Source organism: Anarrhichthys ocellatus, unplaced genomic scaffold, assembly GCF_004355925.1.
Source record: "Anarrhichthys ocellatus isolate YVR2014 unplaced genomic scaffold, GSC_Weel_1.0 scaffold3, whole genome shotgun sequence".
Taxonomy (NCBI): domain Eukaryota; kingdom Metazoa; phylum Chordata; class Actinopteri; order Perciformes; family Anarhichadidae; genus Anarrhichthys; species Anarrhichthys ocellatus.
This window is the reverse complement of record NW_022280033.1, coordinates 9246730-9274663: the sequence shown is the minus strand read 5'-3', so window position 1 is coordinate 9274663 and position 27934 is coordinate 9246730. Positions and strand designations below refer to the sequence as shown.

Genomic DNA, 27934 nt, shown 5'->3' with positions numbered 1-27934 from the left:
CTCCCAGTTCTGCACAATGATGCCAAGCAATATATAGGTATACGCATGACGCCTTTTTGAAAGCTAACGAGGCAACTAGGCTCTCCTTTCCTTGGTGTGTGTTTCTCGCCTCCTAACTCTCGTCACCTAGGCTGGCTGCGTGTGTTTCCTCTGACTCATGAGTGAGGCTGCCCTCTGGTATCCAGGGCTCACCCCTCTGCACATCTGTGCGTTTCAGTTCCCTCTGTAGCGGTCTCCCTCTCTCGCGACGGAATATGATTCGTTTCTCTGAATAAATTTGGACTTTTACCAAAATGCTTCGTGTAATTGTGGAGTCGGCTTGTGGGATTCCCAAAAAGAGAATTGGAAACCCAGATCCAATCGCTGCGATTGTCTTTAGAGGTGAGATTATTGCTTTTAATTTTTTTCCCCTGTGGTAACAGCTGTAGGCTCTATTTACTCTTTATTCATGCACACAGTGTTTCACTTTCAGTCAAGCTATCATCTTTTCTGTCATCATGGAGGTTTTCTACATCACTTTTGCAGTTAAATGCATTAGCAGTTTACAGTAGTTTGAATACGTTGGTAGTGATTCATAATCAAAACGAAGAGTACATCCTTATAAGGTCAGATAAGCCCTCTGTCCACAGATCACAGCCACTTCCTTTGACCTCAGCTTGGACTTTATATTTACAAAATGAGATACCTAAGTGTATTAAGTGGTCCTCTGTTTCCAGCAGATTGTAAAATGTTGATTCAATCATTTTTTTTTTTTTTTAGAGGAAGTATCGACTGTTCTTTCCAGAACATAAAACTGTAAAACCAGATTGTGAGTTTTTGCTTATAAATATGGTCTGTTTGTTGTGTTTACAGGTGAAAAGAAGAAAACCAAAGCAATTGACAATGAATTGAATCCTGTATGGAACGAAGTAAGCGCAGAATGAGTTAACTGTAATGAGAGATGTTTACAGTGTGTTGACTTGGAAATGACTTACCTGAGAGCTGCTGTCATTACCTCAGTTAAACTACTGTATGTTGTTGTTTTAAATGATTGAGTGTAAAGGTCTCTTCCCTTTAATTACAGGTGCTTGAATTTGATCTGAAAGGCTCTTCCCTGGATGCATCTTCATTCATCAATGTGGTTGTCAAAGACTATGAGACAATCGGCAAAGACAAGTATGTGCATGACAAGCATCAGGCATTGACATTGTGACATTTGCATGTTTCATATTGTTAGCTTAAAGTGTGCTAAAGACATTGTTTAGTTTTTTTTTTTTAAATGAATGAACACATGACCCTAAGTCTACATCCCAGTATGACTGAAATACTGATAATTTAAACACACTGTTTAGTGGAGGAGGGCCTGTGAGTGTGAACCACTTCCCCATGACTACGTGTAGGCGGTCTTTATAGAAACCCCCCTCCCAAAAAAACAAACACCTATGTTTTGCTTTGTAGCGCAGGTAATAACTGAAAGGGGAAACCTCACTACGCCTCAAAGGTTTACCTTTTGAGAAGGTAAACGTGTGATTCTGTGAAAGTGCTTGTTTCTTACTACAACTGATACTACAACTATCCATTTTAACATGTTGAGAGTAGGTATGATCTTTTCTTAAGAAACAGAGCAACATGTTTTAACTTAACTGAGCTGTATAACCACAGGAATCACTGCGGCCTTGTTAAGACTTGCAGCAGCGTCTGTGAAGAAGCTGTTTTGTCTACATCACAATCGCACTCTCGCTCTTACGAGCAATGTTACCTTAAAAGGAAAAAGAAGTCATTTCTTTCTAACCCTCCCTACGGTAGACTCTGCAATTTATTATGTTTCTGCTTCATTTCTTATCGTTTATCTGTTTGTTAGGCATTTTTGTAATTGTGATTTTGACTATTTTTGTCTGTCTGCAGTGCAGGCAAGAATGTGGAAGTAATAACAATAATAACAAGTGACTCACTAGTATAAATTATTCTGGGGCAGGCACAAGGGATGGGGGGAGGATGGGGAGGTGACTGCTTCAGCCACGAACACACAGGGATATTTTTCCATGATCGCTGCCTGCAATGCATGAGGGAGGGGGTGAATAAGAGAGCTTGCGCTGGCTTGTCATTGGCACATTTGTGATGACTAGTTGTAACAGCCTGTAATCCAAAGCGAAATAAACTTCAGACAGACAGTCTAGCTGATTCTGGAGGAAAATATGTTTGGCAACACTTTGTGACAAACTCTTCCCTATGTCTTCAATCTAGGAAAATCTAGAAAATGAATTTGACTCAAAGAACAGGGAGATCTAATCTGTGGTACTGCTTGGAAAAGATTGTTTTACGCCTAAATTAACTTTGTTTAATAGTGATGTCTAAGTAGTGGAAATATATCAGTATGCCAGGCAAGTATCTATCTGGCTCTCTCACTGTGGATAGAAAAAATAGTTTCTTTCAGTGAAGCAGATCTAAATACTTGAAACTAGAGTTTTAAAGTTTTGTTTTCGTTTCTGAAGCGAGTAATGTATACAAACGTTCATTTGTATAAACCAGTCCTTGCATGTGGCCTCTGCAGTGGTTGAGACAGTAAATTCTCTACAGTAGAGACAGTAAAGTTCCATACCACATTCCTCTCTGTTACCCTCCACAGTTGACCATGGACAAGCCACGTTTTTAAAGCTCTGTGTAATGATTAATAATGGCACAACTGTTGAGAAAACATAGCCTGAGCATAATCATGAATATGGTTTTGCCTGCTCTCACGTTGCTTACCTCAGACTGCCTTTTCTCCCACCTCCTTTGCTCTATATTGGACCACACTTAATCTGGGCACAGAGCGCCCAGCACATGCCTGTGGTAGATGTTAATTGTTTCCATCTTTCTGCTTTTTCTTCTGCACTTTTTCATCATCTTGGGGCCTTGCCAGTGTAACCAGCTGACCCTTGTCACACAGCAAAGTATCCAGTTTGTTCTCTTAACCTGAGATACTACTGCTGCCCACAAATGGCTCTTTTGTTGTTGTTTTTCATGTTGCTATTATGATTTTAGAAAATGCCCAATGTGTTGTAATCCATTGTGGTTAATAATCACTGTTGCTACATGACTTCTGTTGGGTAGAAAAAGTAGGTGGTGTTTCTAGGCTTGTCATAATATGTGAAGAAGTGAAATTGGGAAGTAGAAACCGCCAACTATCCAGAGCAACGAGTAATTACAGTCCCAAACATTGCTTTGAATCCCCTCATGTGGTAATTGCACAAGGAAAAATAAGTGTGATTGCTTTTCAGGTTCATTGGCTCTGCAAAAATCCCTCTGAGAGACTTGGCCAGTGGTCACATGAATTCCCTCCCATCAAAGAATGTGCCCTTGATCAATGAGAAACAACACGCTACTGGGGTGAATACATTTATCAATAACATGTGATACTTGTGCAATTTTACAATACAGAATATACTAGTTCCGCTTCAGCTCTGGCAGTGGATGGTATCTGTATAGATCTGCAGGAAGTAGTTGATGTTGAAGTAGTTGACTATCCTATGACATATATTTGGTGTTTGACATATGCAGTAGAACTTATAATGCTAATTTAGAAAGCATTGTCTTTGTTCAGGCAACCATCAATTTGGTCATTGGGTATGAGCCACCAGCCGACACTACTGTAAACCCAAATGACCAACCTGATGGAGACACGTCTCATGTGGATGCAGGTAAGTAAACAGATAAGTCTAAGAAAAGAGATGGTAGCTTCTGATTTTACTTATTCCCTCCCAAAATAACAAAGCAAAACATCGCATTCCTTTACAAGGAATAAGGAATTTAAAAAAATAGTAGTTTTTAAGGTATCTCCTAGAAATAAACTCTGAATATTATCGTCAAGATTTCTATACATTTAAAGAAATGTGTTTGTTGTGTTGTAAGGAGGTTAGCAGATACATCACACACTCCCAAAAGTGTTTTTGGAATATTGATTTAAATAATTTTGTGAATTTTGCTCCGCAGGAGACAGTGATGAGGGTGATGAGAGGGAGGCAGACGTGGAGGGAGGAGGTCAGAGTGGAAGCCCAGGAGCTCCCACTTCCCCAAACCAGCCTGGGAAACCCAGCCACAAGCCAGTCCGTCTCAGACGTAAGAGGACTAGAGCCTTGGCCAATAAGCCTCAGGACTTCCAGGTATTGTTAGAGTTTTGATTCATGTGGAATTTTTATAATTAATCACATGAATGACAGCAGGCTTCACCAGTGCCAATATACAATGAAGCCAACAGCCAGTGAACTATAACATGTATCCCTCATTTTAGAGAATTGCAAACATGGGAACCTTCTATTGATTATGGCTCAGGACAAGTTTCACTGAGTTTCTTTGGGAACATAATTTTGTTCCTGTAAAAGGTCTTTGTCAGTATTTGTCAACCCAAATTAATCAATGGTACCTTTTCATAAAGGACCCAGATAAATGTTCTCACTGTTTGCTCAGCTGCCTCACTGTGGCTTGCAATGTTCAGATTCGTATTCGGGTTATCGAGGGTCGACAGCTGTCTGGCAACAACATCAAACCAGTGGTTAAGGTGAACGTATGCGGACAGACCCACAGGACCAGAATTAGAAGAGGAAATAACCCGTTCTTCAACGAGGTAATTAGTCTGCAAAAAGACACCGCATCCTATAGAAAGTACTTGGTGACCGCTAACTTTTGCCTTTTATCTTGCTTGTCAACATCCATGTGTCTTCTCTCTTTGCCACTGAATCTCCACCAGCTTTAATAACTCTCTGGGGTATTTCTCTCTGTGTCGGCCACGGTGATATGACAGTTAACCTTGAAGGCATTGTCAGCTTTGTCTAACTCCTCTCATATGCATTTTCCTCTGTCTCAGCTTTTGCCAAAGCATAAGCATCTCAGCTTAACAAATTGTAAGTCCTATCATGTTTGTCACAATCCCTGATAACAACATGTGTCTGACATGAAAAAGTATTGTGCATACAGTGACTAGGGAAATACTAATACTTGTTTATGTCCCTCAGATGTTTTTCTACAATGTTAACATGCTACCTTCAGAGCTGTTTGACGAGAGCATTAGTCTTCGGGTGGGTAGATAACTCCTTTTTAATGCAATTTTCTTTTGCAAACATGAAAATTAACATTCTTTTTTTTTTTTTATCAGAAAATGTCTACATCTACTGTAAGTTGTGTTTTTCTTGATAGGTTTATGACTCCTTCTCCCTCAGAGCTGACAGTCTAATGGGAGAGTTCAAGGTATGCCAATTGAAGTGCCAGCAGGTTGACAGATTTTACATTTTTCAATGATTAAAACGTTTTTATTCTTGCTTACCCAGCTGGATGTTGGCTACATCTATGATGAACCAGGTCAGTATTTCCATACAAAATGCATACTATGTGAAAAATGAATATTGTTTGTATATATTATATTGTAGGTGTTTGAACGTGTTGAATATCTATGTCCAGGTCATGCCATAATGAGGAAATGGCTCCTCCTGAGTGATCCTGATGACTCTAGCTCAGGGGCCAGAGGATACCTGAAAGTCAGCATAACTGTTGTGGGCACTGGAGATGATCCACCGGTGTGTGTACCTTCTTTCTTACCATCGATTTTATTTCTAGTAGACACAGAAGACAGATCTGTTTTGAAAGCAGACCTACAGTAGAGGGTTGTACATGGGGCAATAGCAACAAATAGATACCGAGCACACCTGGATCCACACATTGGGGAGGAGTGTTGTTTCTGCTGTCAGACTGATACCTTGGAACACTTGTTTGTTCAGTGTCTTCGACTGTTGAAGGCCCGACTCAGGGTGGAACACGCCTACTACCAGACGGTGGACAATTTACAGGCCTTCAGGGAACATATTGATCATTGTGATTGATTGTTTATTTGTTATTTGGTGCTTTAATGTGATTAGTTTGATTTATTTCATTTTTTTTTTTTTCTCTTTTGCTTTTCAAGTGATATTTTAGAGTGTTTCCTGTTTTTCCCTGCAATAGTGAAATAAAGGGACTTTAAAAACTAAACCTCTCCTCTCCTCTCCTCTCCTCTCCTCTCCTGTGTCCAGACTGAGAGGAAAGGGATAAGTGAGGATCAGGAGGACATAGAAAGCAATCTTTTGGTGCCGGCCGGTGTCACAATGCGTTGGGCCACACTCAGCCTCAAAGTCTACCGTGCCGAGGATATGCCACAGAGTAAGTGACCTATAAATTCCTGCAACCATCGTAGTTTAATGCAGTCAAATCCCCTTGAAAAACGTCTATTTAGAACCTATTTTTCATTGCAGTGGATGATGCCTTTATTCAGACGGTAAAGCAGGTCTTTGGAGGGGATGGAGACAGGAAAAACTTGGTGGATCCATATGTGGAAGTCAGCTTTGCTGGCAAGAAGGTACTTCATGTTTGACTGAAAAGAAAAAAAGATGTTTAAATGTTCTCTCTGTGTGACTATTATGTGTATAGCAATGGCATTTTCTTTTTTTTAGCTGCACACCAAACGCGTTGAGAAAAATGCAAATCCGGAGTGGAATCAACTCATCAATCTCCAAGTCAAGGTAAGAAAGATGCATATTAAGATGTATCCAATGGGCTTGATTCAAATGTCTAAAAACACTTGAACCTTCAGCACAAATCAACACATGCCTCTGTCCGCCTCTTTAGTTCCCGTCCATGTGTGAACGCGTGCAGTTGACTATTTATGACTGGTAAGAACTCAAAGTCATTCATACACAGCTGCACAAGTGACAATGATATCAAAACCAATATTTTAAGTGCCAGTTTATTCTTGGCAGGGATCGTCTAACCAAGGACGATGCCATCGGAACAACGTTTTTAAACCTGAGCAAAATGTCTTCCTCTGGTGGAGAGATTGAAGGTAATAATGTAATCTATATTTTTATAATGATTACATTTTGATATTGCTGTACGACATTTAATATATATGTTTTTTTTCCCAACTGGAAACAGACGCACGGGCTGAGTGTAACCCAGTGTCTGACTGTACGTAAGAATGGTCCTCTGCATGTTTTAACATGTTGCATTGAGTGTTTAATCCTCTTGTTCTCATGCACCTTATTGCTTTAAAGCCTTGAAACTGTCCATGTTGGTTGTTAAACAGAGTGTCTGTATGTTACAGTGAGCACTGCAGCATCAGAGATTGGTTTTCTCCCAGCTTTTGGGCCTTGCTATGTCAACCTGTACGGTAGCCCGAGAGAATTCACCGGCGTGCGTGACCCATACGAGGAACTCAACTTTGGAAAGGTCGGCCTAATTTATCAGTTTAGTACAGTCGGTTCAGTGCTCTAGGTATAGACAGATGGGACATTTTATCTACATGACAATCTGTATATTGCATTTTGATACGTTTCAGGGTGAAGGGGTCGCCTACAGGGGTAGGGTCCTTGTTGAGTTGTCCACTCAGCTGGATGGGAAGGTTGATAAGAATGTGGATGACATCTCCAGTGATGACATCCTAGTGGCACAGGTATACACTTTGTACTGTAACTACTGCTGTCTCCATATTTATTTGAGTTCTATGATAATCCTTAAGATAAAAGCTTAAGGTTTTGAATCTGTAAGTTGTCATAGATAACTTTAGTAGCTCAGTTTTCTAGCGAAATATATTTCCAGTTGAGAACAGACACGGAAGTAATCCCACCCTAACCTCTAACACTGCCACATCCTTTTGAATTGAGTGCAGAAATACCAGCGGAGGAGGAAGTTCTCTCTGTGCACTGTGTTCCACAGTGCGTGCATGCTCCAGATGCCGGGCGAGCCAATCCAGTTCGAGGTCAGCATTGGCAACTATGGTAACAAGCTGGACTCCACCTGCAAGCCCCTGTCGTCCACCACCCAGTACAGCTTTGCTGTGTTTGATGGTATGAAAAGCTAAAGTCTGAAAGAATTAAAAAATGACTCGAAGATGTATTCTGATTTATAATCAAGGGTGTTATATGTGTATATTAATACAACCTCTGCTGTAGCAGTGGACAGTTCTCATGTCAAAATGTTTACCGTGCTGTAAATCTGTGTTTAACATGTCATGAACGCAAAGAGAAGAACCACATGTGCACCAGATGTCTATGAGCTGTCTACTCCACAACTTGTGTTTAAAAAGACGGGTTATATTTATCTTCTATCCCACAGGTAATCACTACTATTACCTGCCCTGGGCTGACACTAAGCCCGTAGTGATTCTCACTTCACACTGGGAAGACATCAGCCACCGTCTGGACTCTGTCAACGTTCTCCTCTTCATCGCTGAGAGACTGGTGAGAATGAGTTACAGTAGCACATATTGTACGTCTCAACACAGGTAGTACTGCTCAGTCATCTCCTTTTATCTATCTTTGTGATTTGTTTTAGGAGTCCCACCTCACGTCTTTAAAAACCGCCATGTTAGCCAAGGTGTCTGAGACACGTCTGGCAGAGATTTGGCTCAAACTCATCAACCACATGATTGAGGACCTGAACAGGTAGGACAGGGCCAGACAGATTCCCACACTGGACCTGTGTGTTGTATGAAGTAATGCTATAATGTAACTTATCATTAGGAAAAATGTAGTATGGTTATTGCTTTTAGGTCAAATACAGATCAAATGCAGGTCGTTGTTAGGGTTTAGTTAAGTTCATGCTTTACCTTGTGTTGTTCCCATCCAACATTAATCTCACGAACAAACTTTTAACAGTTTCCAGCTTCCAGTGCTAGAAGGCCAACCCAATGTGACTGCACTGGATCTCCAGTTGAAAAACCTGCGTGATGCTGCTGTAGTCGATATCAGAGAGATGGCCAATCGCATGAGAGAGGAGGCTACAGATGTCAAGGCTACTGTTGGTGACATTGAGGACTGGTTGGACAGAATCAAGCAGCTGGCAGAGGAGGTCAGGAAATGCAAATAAAATAATGTTATGTAGCTCAAAAATACATCAATTAAACTTAATTATGTAACTGAAATCTAGTGTGTCTCCATCAGCCTCAGAACAGCATGCCAGATGTGATCATCTGGATGTTAAGAGGAGAAAAACGGGTGGCTTTTGCTCGAGTCCCAGCAAACCAGATCCTGTTTTCAAACTTTAGCGAACAGGCTCGTGGCATACACTGTGGACGGACCCAGACCATCTTCATGCAGGTACAAAACTAGCCAACATACAGTAACACATTCATATATTTTTTATTATATATTTCACTGTTACATTTTCAGAAAGAGTTGCCACACTAATACTTTTTGGTTTGTCAGTACCCCATGGACAAAAACAAAGGTGTGAAGGTCCCTGTTCAGCTGCGGGTCAACATGTGGCTCGGTCTCTCTGCCCATGAGAAGAAGTTCAACAGCTTCTCAGAGGGAAACTTCAGCGTGTATGCTGAAATGGTACAGTAGCTACACAAACCATTAGCTCTTTTTTAAATGCATACATATTTTAATTTCAGTTGTGCTATCTCTGACTTTAATTCCGCAGTATGAGAACCAGGTCCATGTTTTGGGGAAGTGGGGAACTACCGGCCTGGTTGGTCGTCACAAGTTCTCCGATGTGACTGGAAAGGTGAAACTCAAACGAGAACGCTTTCTGCCACCCCGTGGATGGGATTGGGAGGACGACTGGTTTGTTGACCCAGAGCGATGGTAAGTTTGAGAAACTCACTTTATCACACACAAGCACACACACTCTTACAGTTGTACATGATTCATGGCTTGTTTAGTTTCATGTACAAACATCCTATTATCACTGAGCATTTGGACACGCTCCAGAATCCTGTTCTTATTTCAACGCTGTCCTCTATTAATCTATTAATTGGCAGTAATCATAAATCTGTACCAGCCACAGAGTGAAAACAATCACAGGAAATGAAAAGGAATTTCGGCATTACTCAGGGTTTTGGTTTAAGGAGGTCTCCCTCCCACCAAGGCTCATGTCAACAATTTTAGCTCTCTGAAGCTTGTCTTCCTGACCTGTTCCACTTAGTTTGTCATGGTCCTACATAGCTGCCGTGTGACTCACAAAGCATCCCATTAACTTTGTGCTGTGGTGGTGTTTCCTATAGCCTGTTGACAGAAGCAGACGCCGGCCACACAGAGTTCACAGATGAAGTTTTTCAAAATGAAACACGTTTCCCTGGTGGGGAGTGGAAGCCCGCGGCAGAGCCCTACACAGACGTGGTACGACCTACTGTTCTCACACAGATACAGTATACACACATTGAATTTATGTGAAAAATGTGGATGAAGATAACAGGACAAAAGCTTTTCTATTCATGTTAGTTTGCAATGTTATCAGTTTTTCCTGCGCCGTCATGTACTTTGGAAAGGTAGGTTGCATAGTTGTTTAGATAAACATATGGACCTTTGCAAACCTTTTATGGATGTGACCTGGTGTCTTCCTGGTTATGATATGTAGTTTCCATTAGGGCTGATACTAATAATTGACATCATTTTGAGTACTTATAGCTAAAAAGAAATAAAGCTGCTATACTCAATATTTTAAATGTATTAAATGACTATGTGTAATGTAGAGTGGGTCACTCAAAGAGAACTATCACTCAAACTGCTCAATTCTTTGGAGCATTTTTGCATCAGCTTGTTTTAGTTTCATGGGCGACAACTTTACTTTTGGATTCACTTTTATTACAGAAGCCTCTCTGATAAACGCACTGTATGCTACCAGCAACAAAAGTTAAAAGCACAAAACGAGCGATTAGATGGTGAACGTAAAGAACCGGATATTTTCCTCAGGAGTTGGTAGAAAGATAAAACAGAGCTAGAAGAAGAGGGCATGTTGGATTTCATAAAGCCACAAGTAGCAAAAGAAAATAATAATGCTTATAAGCTTTGATAGTGATATCAATAGAAATTCTTTACATCGAGTAAAGTTGCTAAAATTAGGGTCTGTCTTGTCTAGAATGGAGAAACGGTTCAAAGCCCAGCAGAGTTTGAGTGTCCACCTGGATGGAACTGGGAAGATGACTGGAGCTTTGACAGCGACAAAGCTGTTGATGAGAAAGGTATCATGAACACTAAAACTGAACTATGTGATCAAAAGCTTATATTCATTGTGTTTGAAATACTGCAGGTTTAATTGATCTGTGTGTATGTCTGTGTGTGTCTTATGACACTAGGTTGGGAATACGGAGTTACCATTCCTCCGGATGAAAAGCCCAAGTCATGGGTTGCAGCAGAGAAAATGTATCATGTCCATCGCAGGAAGAGACTCATTAGACCACGGACGAAGATATCTGATAAGATGGCTGTTATTGAGGTGAGGAAGAGGAGATAAAGAGTCGATTTGAGAGATGTTATCAGTGCAGTTTCTCATTATTTTTCCTGTCCTTGTCTCTTCCACAGAAGCGAGAACCAGGGGAAGGCTGGGAATACTCTTCCCTGATTGGCTGGAAGTTCCATAGGAAGGAGCGTTCCTCTGACACGTTCCGGCGCCGCCGCTGGAGAAGAAAGATGGTCCCATCAGACTGCATCGGTTCCTCCGCCATCTTCCGGCTGGAAGGGGCATTAGTGAGTCTTACTTAAGTCCCCTGAGAAACTCTTCTACATATGAGTTGTATTCTTAAATTTCCCCGAACGAGGCCGTTCTCATGCCAACAACAGTTACTTTATGCCATCTGAGTCACATCCTCTCATTATTCTCCTGCATACGCCTGTTCCTGTCAGAAGTTGGCAAATCACTCAGGAAGTTTGTTTTGGTTCTGCATTCTTTCCTCCACATTTTCTTCTATTTTGTTCTTTTAAGCACTTCACCCTGCGTTTTGTTAACAGGGAGTCGATGTTGACGAGAAGGCCAGTAAAACGGATGCAGCCAAACTATTTGGTGCCAACACACCCACTGTCTCCTGCCACTTCAGCCGTAAGTTGTTGGGTCAGATAAAGCTATTACTGGTCCCTCATGCTGATTGTTTCTTTAAACCTCCTGATGCACGATAACATTCAACGAAGAAGTCAGTTTTTACAGTTTACAGTTGAACATGCTGAATAATGTTATCTCCCTTCAGAGTCTCACCGTTACCATCTGAGAGTGTACGTGTATCAGGCGAGGAATCTCTGTGCCATGGACAAAGACAGCTTCTCAGGTAAAAACAAAGCAAAGTGCAAGCCTGGTCAAGAGGAATAAATGACAGTCACAGTATGAATTACATTAAACAGAACATATTCACATGATTTAAATACTGTTCATCAATACTCCTGGTCCTCCCCAGATCCCTACGCTCATGTGTCATTCCTACATGTGAGCAAGACCACCGAAGTCATAAGGTCCACCCTGAACCCCACATGGGATCAGACTCTCATCTTTGAAGACATTGAAATCTACGGAGACCCACAAACTATTGGCCGCAACCCTCCTGATGTGGTGTTGGAGCTGTGCGACAGTGATCAAGTAGTACGTTGTATATTTAATCTGCAATTTAATGCAAAATGGGTTCATGGACAGTGTGATCAGGCTATGCTAATTGTCTGTGTGCTGTTGCGCCGCTTTATTTCCAAGGGCAAAGATGAACCCCTGGGTCGCTGTACATGCCCTCCAGTAGTGAAACTGAACCCCACTGTGGCTGTCAGCCCTAAGCTGCTGTGGTTCCCGGTCACCAAAAAAGGTTGCAGTGCTGGGGAGATACTGCTGGCTGCAGAGCTCCTGCTGAAGAACAAGGTAAAGAAGAAACTAGAGAAAGTAAACATACTGTGACTTTAACTATGAAACTGTATTTAGGAGGTGATGCTGTGCTTTGCCGTCCAGGTGAATGACGGAGATCTGCCACTAGTGCCTCCTCGCAGGGGGGAGAAGCTCTACATGGTTCCCCAGGGAATCAGGCCTGTAGTGCAGCTCACTGCGATTGAGGTACACCATCACGTCATCCTGCTCCTTTGCCAGCCCCTATAAATTCCCTTCACACACATTACTTGATCAGACAACACCAGCCCAACCCTAAGATTTCTGCTGTGATTGCATTTCTCCCCCGTAATTCCCTTTCACCTGCATCCTACCACCATGCCAGTCCTTTAATCTGCTCATGTGCTCAGGTTTTTTTTAAGTGAGTTAATGTGTTCCTTTGATCCCAGGTCTTGACTTGGGGCTTGAGGAATATGAAGACCTACCAGTTGGCCACAGTTTCCTCCCCCAGTTTGATAGTGGAGTGTGGTGGTGAGATTGTTCAAACCGCTGTAGTCAAGAACTTCAAAAAGAACCCCAACTTCCCTGGATCTGTGCTGCTGCTCAAAGTGGTACAAACCCTTGAACTTTCTAGAATAAATATTCAGACACCTGTAAGTGTTTCATGTCTGGACTCATCCATATTTTCCTACAAGTTCTGTTCTATTATTTTCTCGCCTTAGCTTCTGCCCAAAGAGGAGATGTACACCCCTCCTATTGTGCTGAAGGTAATCGACCACCGGCCATTCGGTAGGAAACCAATAGTGGGTCAGTGCACCATTCACTGCTTGGAGGAGTTCCGCTGCGATCCGTATCGCATTAACAGTGAAGTCTGCATGTCTGCAAGAGGTACATACAAAAATGCATGTAGATAAATGCACACTCAGCTACATGCTGTAGAGGCTTATTTGTATCCTGTTTCCATTGACTTTGCAGTGGCAATGATAACTGCTGCCCAGGGAGATGTCGTCATAGACATTGAGGAGAGACCCATCGTAAAAGCTGAGGTAAATAGCAATGCTCTCACAAAAGGTGGGAGACAATATTTTTTATATTTACTTACTTTTATTGATAAATATTCTTTGTTTGCTTCTCACTTTGCAGCTTCAAGCAGAAACGGTGAGATGTTCTCTTTTCAGAGATCTACAGTCTAATGATAGATAACATCCCTAAAAATACTAAGTTCATCATTATTTTCCATCGTGTAGGAGGAGGAAGCAGTAGACTGGTGGAGTAAGTTCTATGCCTCTGTTGGAGAACAGGAAAAGTGTGGGCCTTACCTGAAAAAGGGATACGACACATTACACGTAAGAACATTTCGTCGCACTTTGCAAAAACACAATTTTTGATTTTATCTTTCCTTTTTTCCTTGATTGTGTTGGTTCTACGAGCAGCAGCAAGCTAGATGTGACAGACAGTGTCCTTGATCTCGTTCCTTTTGATAAGAGTTTGCAGGTTTATATAACCAAAACAGAGAGACGATTGCTGACAAGAGCAGTCAAACATTCGGGAGACTCAGTAGTTAAGTTAGGTTTTAAGTTTAGTTCAGGTCTTTAAATGAAAAACAAGACAAATGCAACTTGCAACTAAGGTGTGAAGTATAGTTAGGTCGAAATCTCATACTAATGAAAGTTTGACTTCGTTTTGTGTAGCAGATAGTACAACATTATGTGATTTACCATCTGTGATGTGGTTGTGTTATGGTTTTCAGGTGTTAAACAGGGAACTAGAAGAGGATGCACAGTTCCAGGGACTCAATGATTTCTGCAGCACTTTCAAACTTCAGCGAGGAAAGACTGACAATGAGGAAGAAGATCCCTCTGTGGTGGGAGAGTTCAAGGTAAAGAAGCTATATTTTGAGGAGATATTCCTGTCATGAAGCATCCCATTATACCTGAACTTTTGTAACATGAGAAATCTCTGCTTTTGCTGTTGAACAGCCACGTCTGCCCTCTGGTGGAGGGATTTATGAATTTCATAGACATAGTATGGACAGCATTATTTATTGAGCCTGCAGATTGGTATGTCTGTAAGGGGATAGTTTGTTGCATGGTATTTCTTCGTGCCCTGAATGTTTAATTTAGTTATGCTATATCTTGAACTGGAATTCACTTTGGATTATATGGATCATTCTTTTTATATTGTTGCAAGCATATTTAATAATTAAGAGCAGTCACAATGTTTAAAAAGATTGACCAAGCTGAGTGGCAACGTCAGTAACTTGATATTTTGTTGCTTGTCGATAAGATGTTGTATGACTAATGGTGCTGTCCTCTTTGGTGATATTCAGGGCTCGTTCAAGATTTACCCACTGCCCGATGACCCAGGGGTGCCAGCTCCACCCCGCCAGTTCAGAGAGCTTCCTGTGAGCGAACCTCAGGAGTGCCTGGTCAGACTTTATGTGGTGCGCTGTCTTGACCTGCAGCCGAAGGATACGAATGGCATGGTGAGTATTATATGATGCTACAACTGATCAACCAACCTGATTTTGTGATAAAGAATTGAATCACAACCACAACCATGCTCTAGATTTAATTAAGTGAAAAAGATGATTGAAGCTAATGAAGCTAAGATTTTTTTTTTTTCGTTCTCATTTCAGTGTGACCCATATGTGAAGATTGCACTGGGAAGGAAAACACTGGATGACAGAGATAACTACAAACCAAACACCCTTAACCCAGAGTTTGGGAGGTGAGACTGAACCTTTTGAAAAAAAAATTGAGAAAAGTCTTGATGAATTGAGCTAAATGGGGCCACATCACATCAAGACTTTTCTCAGTTTTTTGATTCTCCGTACACCATGGGAGCATAGGAAGACATTTTTCTTTACGAATTCAAGATTCCCATTTGAATTATTGATGTAAAAATGGTAATTTGAATGTTAATGTATACTTTTAAGTTTGTGTAGGACATAAAGGAGCAACAAACACATTATATGTCCATTTATGTCCAGGATGTTTGAGATGTCCTGCTTCCTGCCTCAAGACAAGGACCTGAAGATTTCTGTGTATGACTATGACTTACTGAGCAGAGATGAAAAAGTCGGTGAGACAATCATCGATTTGGAGAACAGAGTCCTGTCTCGTTTCAGGCCCTGCTGTGGCCTGCCACAGACTTACTGTGTGTAAGTATGTACTCTCACAGTACAATAGCTACAGTACAGTACAGTTGATACATCCTACAACGTAAGCCTCAAAGCCAAACCAACAAAGCTACAATTTTCCTGCAGCTCAGGGATCAATCAGTGGAGAGACCAGCTGAAGCCTTCTCAGATCCTCCAGAACGTGGCCAGAGTGAGAGGCCTTCCTCCTCCACGCATAGAGGGAGATGGCAGCTCCCTGTCTTTTTCAGGAATACAATACAACCTGCAAGATTTTGGTAATGCCAGTCTTGAATGCCCTATCATCACATTTTTAGTAGAATTATTACTTACTGTATATCTACTATCTGTATGACCATGTCTCGTTTTTATATATTTGCCTTGTAAAATATTTAACAATTATTAATTAGTGTGCTGCAGTTGCATTTTGTTCTCATTCTGGCTTATCTGTGATATTAACATCTTCTACAGTATACTATTCTTTCATCCTTGACTATTATGGTTTGTCATGCGTTTTGCAGAGGCAAACACTGTGATCCACCCGCACTTAGGCCCAGCCAGAGAGAGGCTGGCTCTGCATGTCCTCAGAAACCAGGGCTTGGTACCAGAGCATGTGGAGACCAGAACCCTGTGCAGCTCCCACCAACCGAACTTGTCTCAGGTTAAAACAACAGCAGTAACCCTTTTTTAGTAGAGCTACAAGAAGTAGAGATAACGTATGAAGCTGATGCTCTGTGAAATATATATTTTAAAATTGTTGTGTGATAGCTTTGTTTAAAAGTCTCATAATTTCCCACAAATACAGGGACAAATTCAAATGTGGGTGGACATCTTTCCCAAGAGCCTTGGTTTGCCAGGGCCCCCATGTGATATCGCTCCACGCAAAGCCAAGAAGTAAGAGACACTTGTCTAAATAATGTTTTATCATCGTTTATTCAAGGATCAAATATAACAGTGTATTTAAAATAGGTACGTTTTGCGAGCCATCATTTGGAACACAACTGATGTTACTCTGGACGAAACAAGCATCACTGGAGAAAACATGAGTGACATCTACGTCAAAGGGTACATTACTTGTCCTTTTCTCTTACCTCCACCCTTCTTTTGTGTTTACATATGTTTTACTTTTATATGCATTTTTCCACCCACTGGACTCATTCACAAATAGTCAATCTGAAGTCAACATTATCGTGTTTCCTAGATGGATGCCAGGTATGGAGGACAACAAGCAGAAGACTGATGTCCACTACAGATCCCTGGATGGTGATGGAAATTTCAACTGGAGGTTCATCTTTGGGTTTGACTACCTGCCTGCAGAGCAGCTGTGTCTTGTCTCGAAGAAAGTGAGTGAGATTGTGGAGCAGGAACGAAGCATCAAGTGACTGTTGCTATAACCATATCATTTTTTTGTCGTGCTGGTATGATGGCAGGTAATGATCTGAATAAAGTGTCTGTCTTTTACAGGAACACTTTTGGAATCTGGACAACACTGAATTTAGGATTCCTCCTAAATTGATGATCCAGATTTGGGACAATGACAAATTCTCCTTGGATGACTACTTAGGTGAAACAGCATTGTGCCATGACAACACAAGTCCTTTAGAAATAGAGATCTGCCAGAGAGAACTACTGCATAGGAGACAAATTATTATTTTCTATCTATATCTCTGTTACAGGTACAGTTGAACTGGACCTTCTCAATCTGATCTCTCCTGCTAAGAGCCCAGAAAAGTGCAGTCTGAAGATGGTGCCAGGGAGAGCGGGCTCAGTCGCCTCCAAGAAACCTCTGCCAAACTCACTTTTCTCCCAAAAGTCTGTAAGAGGCTGGTGGCCATGCACGATCGAGCAGGATGGGAAACATGTGCTTGGTGTATGTTTATATCAGCAGCACAGTCCCTAGTTAATTTTTTTTTTTTCCTGGTTACTGTTTAAGACTGTGTTTTAAAACTCTGCAGGGTAAAGTAGAGATGACACTGGAAATAGTGGAGGAGAAGGAGATGGAAGAGAGACCTTCTGGGAAAGGCAGAGATGAGCCAAACATGAATCCCAAACTAGACCCACCCAAGTAATAAATCCTTAATAAAAATGCATGGAACATATGATTTTCTTGTTCTATGAATTGCTTGACATGAACAATGTGAATGTTGCTGTCTTTCTCCATTCAACAGCCGCCCTGACACGTCGTTCTTCTGGTTTATAAACCCTTGCAAGACCATGAAGTTCATTGTTTGGCGCAGATTCAAATGGATTTTCATGGCAGCGATTCTTCTTCTGCTGGTCATCTTGTTCCTTGGGATCCTGTTCTACTCCCTACCCGTACGATTACTTAGTTTCCTGATAATTTCTATATTTCTGAAATAATTTGTATCCCTCGCACATTGTTTTTCCACAGTGTTTTGTAATCCGAGTGAATATTAATGTCTATTCTATATCCACAGAACTACATCTCAATGAAGATTGTGAAGCCTTTCTCTTAAGGAGCATTGCAGAGAAGTTGCCTGCCTTCCTGCTGCAGAATTTACAGTCCTCTTCACGGCTTCCATCCCTCAGAAATATGCAATAATTTCCACTGTTGATGCCATAACGTACTGATCTTCAGCATTCTAACCTCACATAATCACACCTGACTGCTATTATTTTTTGCACTCTCAGCTTTACAGTATATTTCTTGTGATGCAAATATATCTAATGTTAAAATGAAGACAAAAATAATCAAGAATGTCAAGAATGATATATTTTAATAAAATTTGTTATAAAGAAGTTGTTCATATTTTTTGCACACATTTGAAATCAGTGCAAATGTTGGAAAACTATCTACCGGTATAGGAGTGTTACCGGTTATTCCCAATATTAAGTTATATTATTATTATATAATATCAAAACCAGGTCCACCTTTGGTCAATTATAGGTTGTTAAGATATTATAAAGTCCATTCACATGGTGGTTAACTCACTTGCGTGGAGAACCGAATAATTTAAGCAATGAAAAAGAGAAATACAATAAGGCTAAAATTAAGTACAACATGAAAATATAGTGTCTACTAAGGTGTTTTACTACTGATGTATGAAATACATTTCTTTACTTGACATACTTTGCTACTTTGTTACTTTTCTTCTATATTTTCTCCAGAAGGACTGCAGTGAGTCACTGGGAAAAACAAATGCTCCAAACAAAATACACAGTTAATCACGTCACAATTAAACCTCAGTCTTAAGTATGTGTTTGTTGGGTAGCTCTCATTTAGAATCTCGAAGTTCACCTATTTTATCTTTGGAAGAAGTAGAAATGTAATGTATCTTTACTTTACTCTTCTATCTAGTATATCAACGCTTCCTTGACGGTTGCACGACAGTAAACTCCTTTTTGGCCAAGTTGCTAGGATACCAACTCATCGTCCCGCCTCTTTTTCTGGTGAACGTGTCTGATTGGTTGACTGAGTGTTTCGACCATTAACATACAGGAGCTGCCTGCAACAACTAAGAAAACGTAAACCTATAACGGCACGATAACATTTGGAGTGATATGTGGTTAGAGAAGTAGTTGTATATGAAAATAATAATGTAATGCAGCTAACTCACAAGTCTTACACCAAGAGGGACATGCTTGTAAGTTGTATCTTTTCGTTTTATTGGACACAGCACTGCTAGCTCAATGAGGTTGAATTACGTCAGCGCTATCGACAAGAATTGGGGCTAGCGAATAATAGCTAACGTTTAGATTTTTAGCCAATCAAAGCTACGTTAGCTCAAAATTACTTGATTTGTTTTGTCCTGCAAGATGTGTTCGCATCAAGGTAGCAAGCTACTAACCAAATCCCTCGGAAAGAAACATCGTACAACTATGGTGAATACCCCAAAACAAGTTTTACAGTGAAGATAACTCGTGTCAAAACGATAAGGTTGGTTGGGGTTAGTTAGCTAGCTAATTGTAGCTTTGTTGAACCTGCTAGAAGGAGCTTTTCCTCGTGATATGCTGGCCACCAGTGACTGGTAGAAACTGTCACTTATGCTGACTCGAAAGCTAAGACCACAGCTCGCCCCGCAGTCTCGTGACCTGAGAAAGTGGCCGAAACAAAGTCCTAAAAACACCTCTGTGACGTTACTGTCTGTCCTAAGGTCTGAGTGTCTCTTCCGTCCAAGACCAGACAAAACAAAGCTTTGTATTTGTCGCTATGTAAAGTCCAGTGTTACATGAAAGCGGGCAGTATATAGCTGTATTACAACTTCATGTTTGAATACAATTATAAACATTGTCGCAGCTTCTTACTACGTTAATCTTTTGTCTTTCTTCAGCAGCTATTGTTGATTCATCTTGTCTGACCTGTTGAAGATGGATGAAGGGATGGATTCTCAAGAAATCAATCCTGCCACAATTAGTTCTAAGTAAGTTTATAATGAAGCAATCTGCACTTATAAGATACTTGTTAACAAAGTGCATGCTGGGAAAGGGGATGCTGCATCACTATGATCATAAGTGGACACACTGTAGATTCAGCCTGCTAACAAGTTCTTCTCTCACTTTGTTCTCTTCCTGTCCTGTTACAGTGTGACTGCTGAAGTCAAGCCAGAGGGCGCAGGGAATGATGATCCAAAAACAAACTTCACGGATGAAAAAGATGAACTCTTTTGTGGACCACAAAGGAAGGACACAACAAAAGACTGTGCACTACTGGAGAACATGCAAGATGATGCAGCATCTCTGACTTCAGTGGACTGTGGCTCTGCAAGTGGGCTGGATGAACCTGTTCTTGCAGGCAGCAAAAGTGACACAGCTGAAACACACTGTTCTAATGGGCAGAAATCTAAAAGGTCATCTTCTCCTGGTTATAACCCTGTTAAAACAACCTGTGCTGCTGCACCCTCTTCAAATCCCAAACTCACACTCTGTCTCAGTGATAGTCCCAGGAAGGGTGTCAGTACACCCTCCAGTGATGTGGAGATGCTGAGTCCGGACAGCCCCGTTAGTAAAACCATGTTCGTCAACAGCTCTGCAGGCAAGGATCACGATGGCGGCGCTTGTGCAGAGGACTCTGAGCTGTTTGACAAATACTCTGATTCTGGATGTTCTGCCAAAGAAGAAGTCCCTCTGTTTGCCATTAGAAGTGAAGATGCTGAGAAAGCTGAGTGCAGTGGCTCATCTGATATGAGCCAGGAAGCAATTGGAAGCCAGTCAGTTGCATTTTCCGAAAGGTACTTGTGAACAATTTTCTGTGTCACACCTTTTTGTCCTAGCTCCACTATGCTCACAATGTCCTCATCACGTGGTATACTGTCCTGTTCTGTCTTTGTTCTTTACAGCGTTTCACTCGCATCACATAACATGGACAGAAGATGGCTGGGGACACCCATAGATGAGCTGAACAGAATGCCTCAGTGTGCCCCCCCTCTGTCTCACCTGAAAGCAATGCATAACCACACTGTCACAGTCAGGGTGAGTGTTCTTTGTGTGTGGTATGTTATGAAGAGTAAGGGCACTAATGTAACTGGGCATTTTGTGGTGGGTCAGCACTTGGTGTTTTAACAAGAGAGAACAAGATAAGGAAACGTGGTAGGGAGAGTGAAACCATCCTCCATGATCCCCTCAGGGCCTCTTGTCAGTAAAGCTCCTATCAGCCTGTGTCCTCCACTAGTCCCACAGGAACACTGTCAGTGCTGCTGTGTACACTTGCTCTCGCCATCAACTAACCACTGCCACCCATGTGAGATTCTCTCCATCACCCCCTAAAATCACACAAATACTTTAAGTCAGTCCGCAAAGGAACATATGACTTTTGGTAAAACAAGTATCAGGCTTGTATTCCCATTATCTATGTATTCAGTTATAAGATCTATAGTATATCTCTTAATTCATTTACTTTAGAAGTAATAAACTGAGCTAAAGTGACTGACTTCTTAATTTCACAACATCTACCATACCTTGTAATACGTTTTCAAAGTTTCTAAAAGCCAACTTTTTGATGAGCAAAGAGAAAGCAGTTATCTCAATTGTCACTTCTCTCCGCACAGCAGTAACCTTTAAAGACATTTTGTTTTTTCTCTGTTACAGACAGATCTCCTCAGAGAGGGCGAGGTCCCTGTTTCATATCCCAGCAAGTTTAAAGATGTGTGGGAGGACGTGTCCGTGAAGATGCCTTGCTCTGACAAGAATCTTTTTCCTATGGAGGTATACTATACTATGGTGTACTAGTGCATCACAGCTTTGCATACTTTTTTACCACAACATTGTTAGTTACTTCAGGAATATTGTGGTAAAGGCAATTTGTCATCAGGATGGAGGTGGTTTCCAAAGTCGGTGGGAGCTGATCCACACTTCCTTGCAGGGAGGGTTCAAAAGTTCTCTGGATGTGAGGGTAAGACAACTGTGCTGGACCAGACTCTGAATTAGGCTGAACATACTCTTTGTTCTCATTAAGACAGGTTAAACAGCCTTTAAATGTCCCCACTGAAAAATCTAAAGTTAGGGAAACAGACTGTCTGTGCAGTCATAGTTTTGACAAAAAACATCGTTTTTTCCTATCCACAGCGAAATGTAAGACTCTAGTTTAAAAGTTATCCACCTTTCAATCATTTTTGAAAACATTGTTTTGGGTGGCAGCTTAGTGTGGATGCAAGTATCTTGTCCACAGTGTGGACAAGATGTCTATTCAAATTTAGCATTTCAATTTGGGAAATGTAATAGAATTGGTAGGTTGGCTTATTTGGAGGCATGCTGGAGCCTTTCTACAGTATTATTCCAATTGAACTGTCACAGGAGTTTAAAATGTACAAAACATGTTCCATAAACAACCACATGGTGGCAGAGTTTGTCTTGTATTAAAAGAAGCCTTGTAATCTGAGATCCTAAATATTGTTGTGCTTTAAACTTGCTGTTAATCTGCTGCCGTACAGTTTCATATATTTAAGAATTGTCTTCTATGTATAAATAACGTCATGTTCTTCTACACAGGATGCTATATTGAGATACAACATAACCCATGCAAAGAAATGGGACTTCACTGCCCTGAACCTTCTTTGCACAGAGGTAAGCTGTCCAAAACATGACTGCTAACTGTTTGTAATCGGCTGCTCTTGTACAAAAGATAAAGCAGGAAGAATGCAGCTTCCCTGAAGCCCGCTGATCACACTGTATTGTCAAAGCGTGTCATGAATCTTTGCTGAACATGAAGCATTATGAATTTTAAATCCAATTATTTCGGAGTAAAACATTATTTAAAAAAACGATACATACATTCTTACCCTAATTTCTTAATTTTCTATAAAACAGGCTTTTCTTTTTGTAATTTTAATTGACTTATAAATAAACACCTCATCAGTGAAATGCAGCCATTTGTGTGTTTAACAGCTCTGATAGTCCCTGTGAACTCTTCTGGCAGTGTTTGTCTAACTCACCGTGATTAATTATGTCTTTTAAAATGAACCTTAATGAAGAATGACGCTAAAGCTCGTACTAAACTAGAGTTGTTGTCGCAAAGGGAGCCTGCTCTCCTCTGTTTGGCTGCGAGCCCATCAGTGTGCTCCGTCCGGAGTCTCACGGGAGCAAATATTCTTCAGTTAGGACAGATGAGCACGGAGCATAGCGGCGGCAGCTGCTGCTGGTGAACCAGGGGAATGTCTTTCTTTTTTTCTGTCTACTTCCTATTTTTTTTAACACTTATTTTCCTCTTCATGGACTATAATCACATACCTGTTGTTAGAGAAACTTTCTCCCATGTGGGATTCTTATGACATTACTTATTAAAACTGTAATGACATTTAGTATATCCAAATAAAGCCTCAGTCCTTCTGCAGGAATTCCTTCACATCTTGTAGATACAATGTTTGTCGTACTGTTTGCCTGCTGGACTCAAATAGAATCTATACGCACGACATATTACCACCCAAATTGCTCAAAAAGAAGAAGACGGGGTCTTTGAATAGACAGTAAACAAATTTCAGCTCCAAGCCTAGTTTGGTTACCTACATGTATTAAAGCATGTCGTTTATTATCAAACTCTTTCAGGGTGGGCTCATTTCTTGGTTGGAGCCATTAGGAACAAGGCCATTATTCTAATGAAGCTCTTACAACATTTCATCCTGGTTACAGTCCAGTCAGACTGTTATCTGAACGTTGATTACTCAGCTAAATTCAGACCGTTCCAAAACTATGTTTTTCTTCTCCTCTCTAAAATCATTTCTCAGAGTAGAAGCTGAGAGCTCCGTAGATCAATAGCCAACTGAGCATTTTCTTTATAGCTTAATCAAATTTAATTAAAAGGTCCCATAAACTCCAGCAACAAACTCGCCCTTCATGGAGTCTTATGTGTCAGCGTCTCCGCTCTCTACCCTGAGCACATTATTTCCCCGCATGTATTACTTGCAGAGGAATTTAGCAAGGAGGGATGGTATTGGCAGGAGAACGACAAGTCAATTGACAAAAGTTATAGAGGAATATCAATGTACAGATACAAAATACCTACTGGTTGTGTCTGCTTCCTGTCAGTAACATTTCTATTAGTTAATGGATGCGGAATGAGGGAGCATTTAGATCGTCCTGCCAACACGTGGAGCAGGAATGATTAACAGCTGCCATTCTACAGCAGACATACCATCTTTCTCACAGAGACTAATGTAGTGAAGAATCACATAGACTGAATTGGTTAGCCATTCTTTGGACAACCCAATTGAATAGTAATTGACAGAATACCTTTTACTGCTCCTCCGCTCACACCTTTTTAATAAAATGTTACTCCTTTCCCCCGTAGTTTGTGGTGAATTTGAATCTGAACTGTTTTACTCCTCGGCCAAGCTCACCTAATTAAATCTGGAGCAACATTTGTGCAGCACTGGGGTGATTGTCACGAGGTGCATTGCCCCTGGGCCAATGATTGACACGCCGCTCAACGTGTAATAGCCATAGGGGAGAGAGAAAAAAGAGTTGTCCAAATTGGGGCTCGTCTGTAAATTGTCTTAGTGTTTCCCCCCCCTGCCAATTGAAACTGTCACTGTGTCACTTTCTGATGAGTGTCTTCAGGCTGAGCAGGAAAACAGTCCAGAAGTACGTACAGCTGATGTTACAACAGTACCTGAACATTCAGCCGCAAGACAACAACACGCTCTACCCCTCTCACTTTTGTGCTTCGTCACTTGTTTTGTTTTCTATAACACATTCTTAGACCTCTAAATACAAATGTGAGATTGAGACTTGCGTAGGTTGAGCTGCCAGGAAATGAAAATAACTTGTATGAAGACCAGAACGGATGAAAGATCAGAGTGTAATCGATGATTAGCCCATGCAGCAGTAAATCTGGACCGTCATATGTATTGACGTGAAGATATAGTGTGTGTGCTGCCTAACCTGTGTGTTAGCGTGGTGGCCGGCAGCTGTAGCCGTGGAAAGGCTGGGGGATCATCTTTCTACCCTCATCCTGTCACATCACCAGCTACCATCTATTAGTCCCACACGAGCACTTTATGATGTCTGCCCCCTCATTACTTCTGACAGCATTTAGTCAGACCCGCTCTGCAGCCATATAAATGCCCCCCCCCCGGCCAAATCACGCTCTGAAGACTTCCTGCTGAAATTGAAGCCACCCTGCCACTCTCTCCACAACTGGTCATTTACATTTGCTCCAGAAGTCCATTTAATCAGCGCAAGCCTCCTTGCTTACCTTGATAGAATAAGGCAAGTGATTGATGAGCAAGCCAATACTCTCATAAGTGATTGCGTTGTAAATCTGGGTCTATGATGGAATAACTGGGTGTTTATTTTAGAGGGAATTGCAGATGGATGCTGAGGTAAGCTAGATGCTGAAGTATGCCTCGGCCGTGGCAGGCTCGCTCCCAGATTGATGGTAGTTTCTTCTGAAACTGGTTTCTGTGTAGCGAGCAGCTCTGCAGCATTTCTTTTTCCTCATTCGCCGCTGAAGTGTTGGGATTATTTATATCTGAGGAGTGGAAGTTCACCCTAAAACAATAATAAACCTCCATTACCTCCACTGACACTGAGTTTTCTTGTTGGATGTGAGAGAATTGAGCATCTTTCCTTAGATATTGGTCACTGGTATTGGGTTATGACCTCAGACTCACTGTCAAACAGTTATTACACCTCTTAAACCTTCCTCATATTCTTCAGGGCCAGGTTGTCTCAAGACAATACTAAACCCTAAACAAATCATTGCAACTATTGAAAAAGAAATTGCATGTGGAGCTTTCACGTGTCATTGTATTTTCAGTTGTAACAGGTTATGTGGGTGTGAACTGTTCAAAGCTGTGATAGTATTATTTGTAGAAATCTATCCATACAAAATAAAGTATTACTGGAATGTTAATGTAGAAAAGTGAGAAACACAAAAAAAGTATTATTTGAATCAATTGATATAAATTAGAAATTGATTCTGTAACTAACCAGGTAAAATCAATACATGTTTTCTCTCACTTTTGTGTCTTGTTGAAGTTTGCATTATTATTATTATTATTATTATTATTATTATTATTATTATTATTATATTACTATTATTATCATTTGATGATGCATTCAAGCAAGTCCATTTGCAACATAATTGATGGCAACAATTTGTACTCACTGTTCAGGACGTGGTTTGTGTCAGAGACGATATTGTTGGCCGGCCGTATTGTGTTATTTTGTTAGGCTGGTTCATAGACTTTCTCAGGGGGATTGACCAATAGTCTAGCAGACTTTCATTTGGTCGAGCAGTTTTGACTTTAAGGTGGTGGATAGACATTTGCACTGTGTATTTCAGGGTTTGTAAGATCATGTAAAACCCGGAACAAATGAATAAACCCAGAACAATTTTGGAAAATCATGTAAATTTGCTTCACAAATGCCTGTATAATAAAGTATGCGTGGCTCAGTTATGATCGACAGACAATAATCTATATTGGTTAAACAATACTTAAATGTTCGGGCAGATCAGTTCTACCTCTCTGTGTGGCGTGACTGCAGACTGCGGCCTTTTTATTCTTATTTTTTCACGTATACGTTGACGTTTCAGAGAATGTATGGTCGTGACAATTTGCCCCGGCAGCATGGAAAAGTCCTGGAAATGTTTTGGTAAAAATATGTTTGAACCCTGTGTTTGTCTCACTATGGTTATCTGTATGTTTACTTTAAAATAAAAGGATATAGTTGCCAATATAAGAGATACAAACTGTTTACATTTTAATAAAGAAAGTAACAAAACAAAACAAACAAGACATTAACATTTTGGTTGGAAAAAAATCAGTGGTGTTACAAACCAGTATGTCACTTCAGATCTAATCAGTCACTCTGACTGTAGGCAGATAAATCCCATCTAACAGAACTTCTGCTGTGTGTTTGTTTTTCTCTCCTCTCTCCAGTATCTTGTTAATCCAGAGTTACAACTCCTGTTTGATGATATACTACCAGCTATGGTTGACCTAGCACTCAATGCTCCTGTCCTCTGCACAATGGTAAGTGCAGTGTACTATTTTTGAATATGTACATACTTTATGTTTGGTGGGGGGGGGTGAGGTAATTGAATGGTGAGCTATTGCACTACAGTTAAACAGAGGTCAGCCGCGTAGAGGGATATAGGAGGAAGGATGTAAGTGCGTGCAGTCAGTGAAAGGGAAGAGGCTAATGGTTCGATGGTGGATGTTATACAAGATCAGCTCATGAGTTACAACCGGCAGATAATGAATGCCCCCGTTTTGGTCCATATCGAGAACTGCTTCATTAGAAAAGAGGGCTGCGAGAGGAGAGGTCCGTCTCATTTCCACTCATCCATCTGATGTGTCATGCTTGTGCACTTGAGGAAATTCCTCTTATGAAATTAAAAATATCAGTCCATTCCTTTGGACACGTTAGTTGTTCCTCCTCCAAGCGATATATGTTGAGAAACAGGGCCCTCTCTTTAACTCACAGCAAATTCAGCTGATCCATGTCACAGATCTTTTAAATGTCATCCCCATTTGTCTTCATTTTCGTTCTCCGTCATCAATTATAGCGATTGAAAAAATTCCAAGATTGGTATATCTGTAATTCAGTTATCTATTTCTGAGTCCTCAGTTTAATCAAATCATCTTAAATCAGCTCCCACTCTGGGCAGGACTGGAAAATCCCTCTGATTGCTACTGGAGACAGAAACAAGGGGCAGAACGTTGAAGATGCTCAGCGGTTGGCCGATGAAGCTTTCTGACTCTCCGCTTTAGTTTGCAGTATTAAGCGTCAAGGCTAACGTGTGTGTGTGTGTGTGTGTGTGTGTGTGTGTGTGTGTGTGTG

General features: G+C 41.0%; 2 protein-coding genes across 4 annotated transcripts in view; both read left to right on the top strand.

Annotated features, from left to right (window-relative positions):
* Window positions 1-57: 57 nt before the first annotated feature.
* myofl (myoferlin like) lies at window positions 58-18548 on the top strand. Its single transcript, XM_031877933.1, has 54 exons — window positions 58-381; window positions 853-908; window positions 1064-1155; window positions 3240-3348; window positions 3563-3659; window positions 3952-4121; window positions 4454-4582; window positions 4971-5033; window positions 5152-5202; window positions 5283-5313; window positions 5413-5528; window positions 6018-6144; window positions 6237-6340; window positions 6435-6503; window positions 6610-6653; window positions 6741-6823; window positions 6916-6948; window positions 7085-7209; window positions 7319-7432; window positions 7649-7826; window positions 8095-8219; window positions 8314-8423; window positions 8637-8829; window positions 8922-9077; window positions 9186-9317; window positions 9406-9569; window positions 9989-10103; window positions 10843-10945; window positions 11060-11199; window positions 11286-11450; window positions 11712-11799; window positions 11945-12022; window positions 12149-12330; window positions 12436-12594; window positions 12682-12783; window positions 13005-13166; window positions 13278-13443; window positions 13531-13601; window positions 13699-13713; window positions 13803-13901; window positions 14306-14434; window positions 14885-15040; window positions 15194-15285; window positions 15548-15718; window positions 15824-15972; window positions 16216-16355; window positions 16500-16588; window positions 16664-16759; window positions 16896-17037; window positions 17159-17258; window positions 17371-17564; window positions 17650-17759; window positions 17863-18010; window positions 18133-18548. The coding sequence occupies exons 1-54, from the start codon at window positions 294-296 to the stop codon at window positions 18169-18171; spliced, it is 6159 nt and encodes a 2052-aa protein (XP_031733793.1). The 5' UTR covers window positions 58-293; the 3' UTR covers window positions 18172-18548.
* Window positions 18549-19147: 599 nt separating this feature from the next.
* parga (poly (ADP-ribose) glycohydrolase a) overlaps window positions 19148-27934 on the top strand; it is a 22890-nt gene continuing 14103 nt past the window's right edge. Inside the window, exons 1-8 of one of the 3 annotated variants that reach the window (XM_031877805.1) lie at window positions 19148-19299; window positions 19990-20076; window positions 20239-20883; window positions 20992-21124; window positions 21740-21856; window positions 21963-22043; window positions 22640-22714; window positions 27031-27123. In XM_031877805.1, coding sequence (XP_031733665.1) covers window positions 20024-20076; window positions 20239-20883; window positions 20992-21124; window positions 21740-21856; window positions 21963-22043; window positions 22640-22714; window positions 27031-27123 — 1197 coding nt within the window. In that variant the 5' untranslated portion in view covers window positions 19148-19299; window positions 19990-20023. Of the gene's footprint in view, window positions 19300-19986; window positions 20077-20238; window positions 20884-20991; window positions 21125-21739; window positions 21857-21962; window positions 22044-22639; window positions 22715-27030; window positions 27124-27934 lie in introns of all 3 variants that reach the window. The other 2 variants (XM_031877797.1, XM_031877815.1) reach the window with 2 other exon arrangements.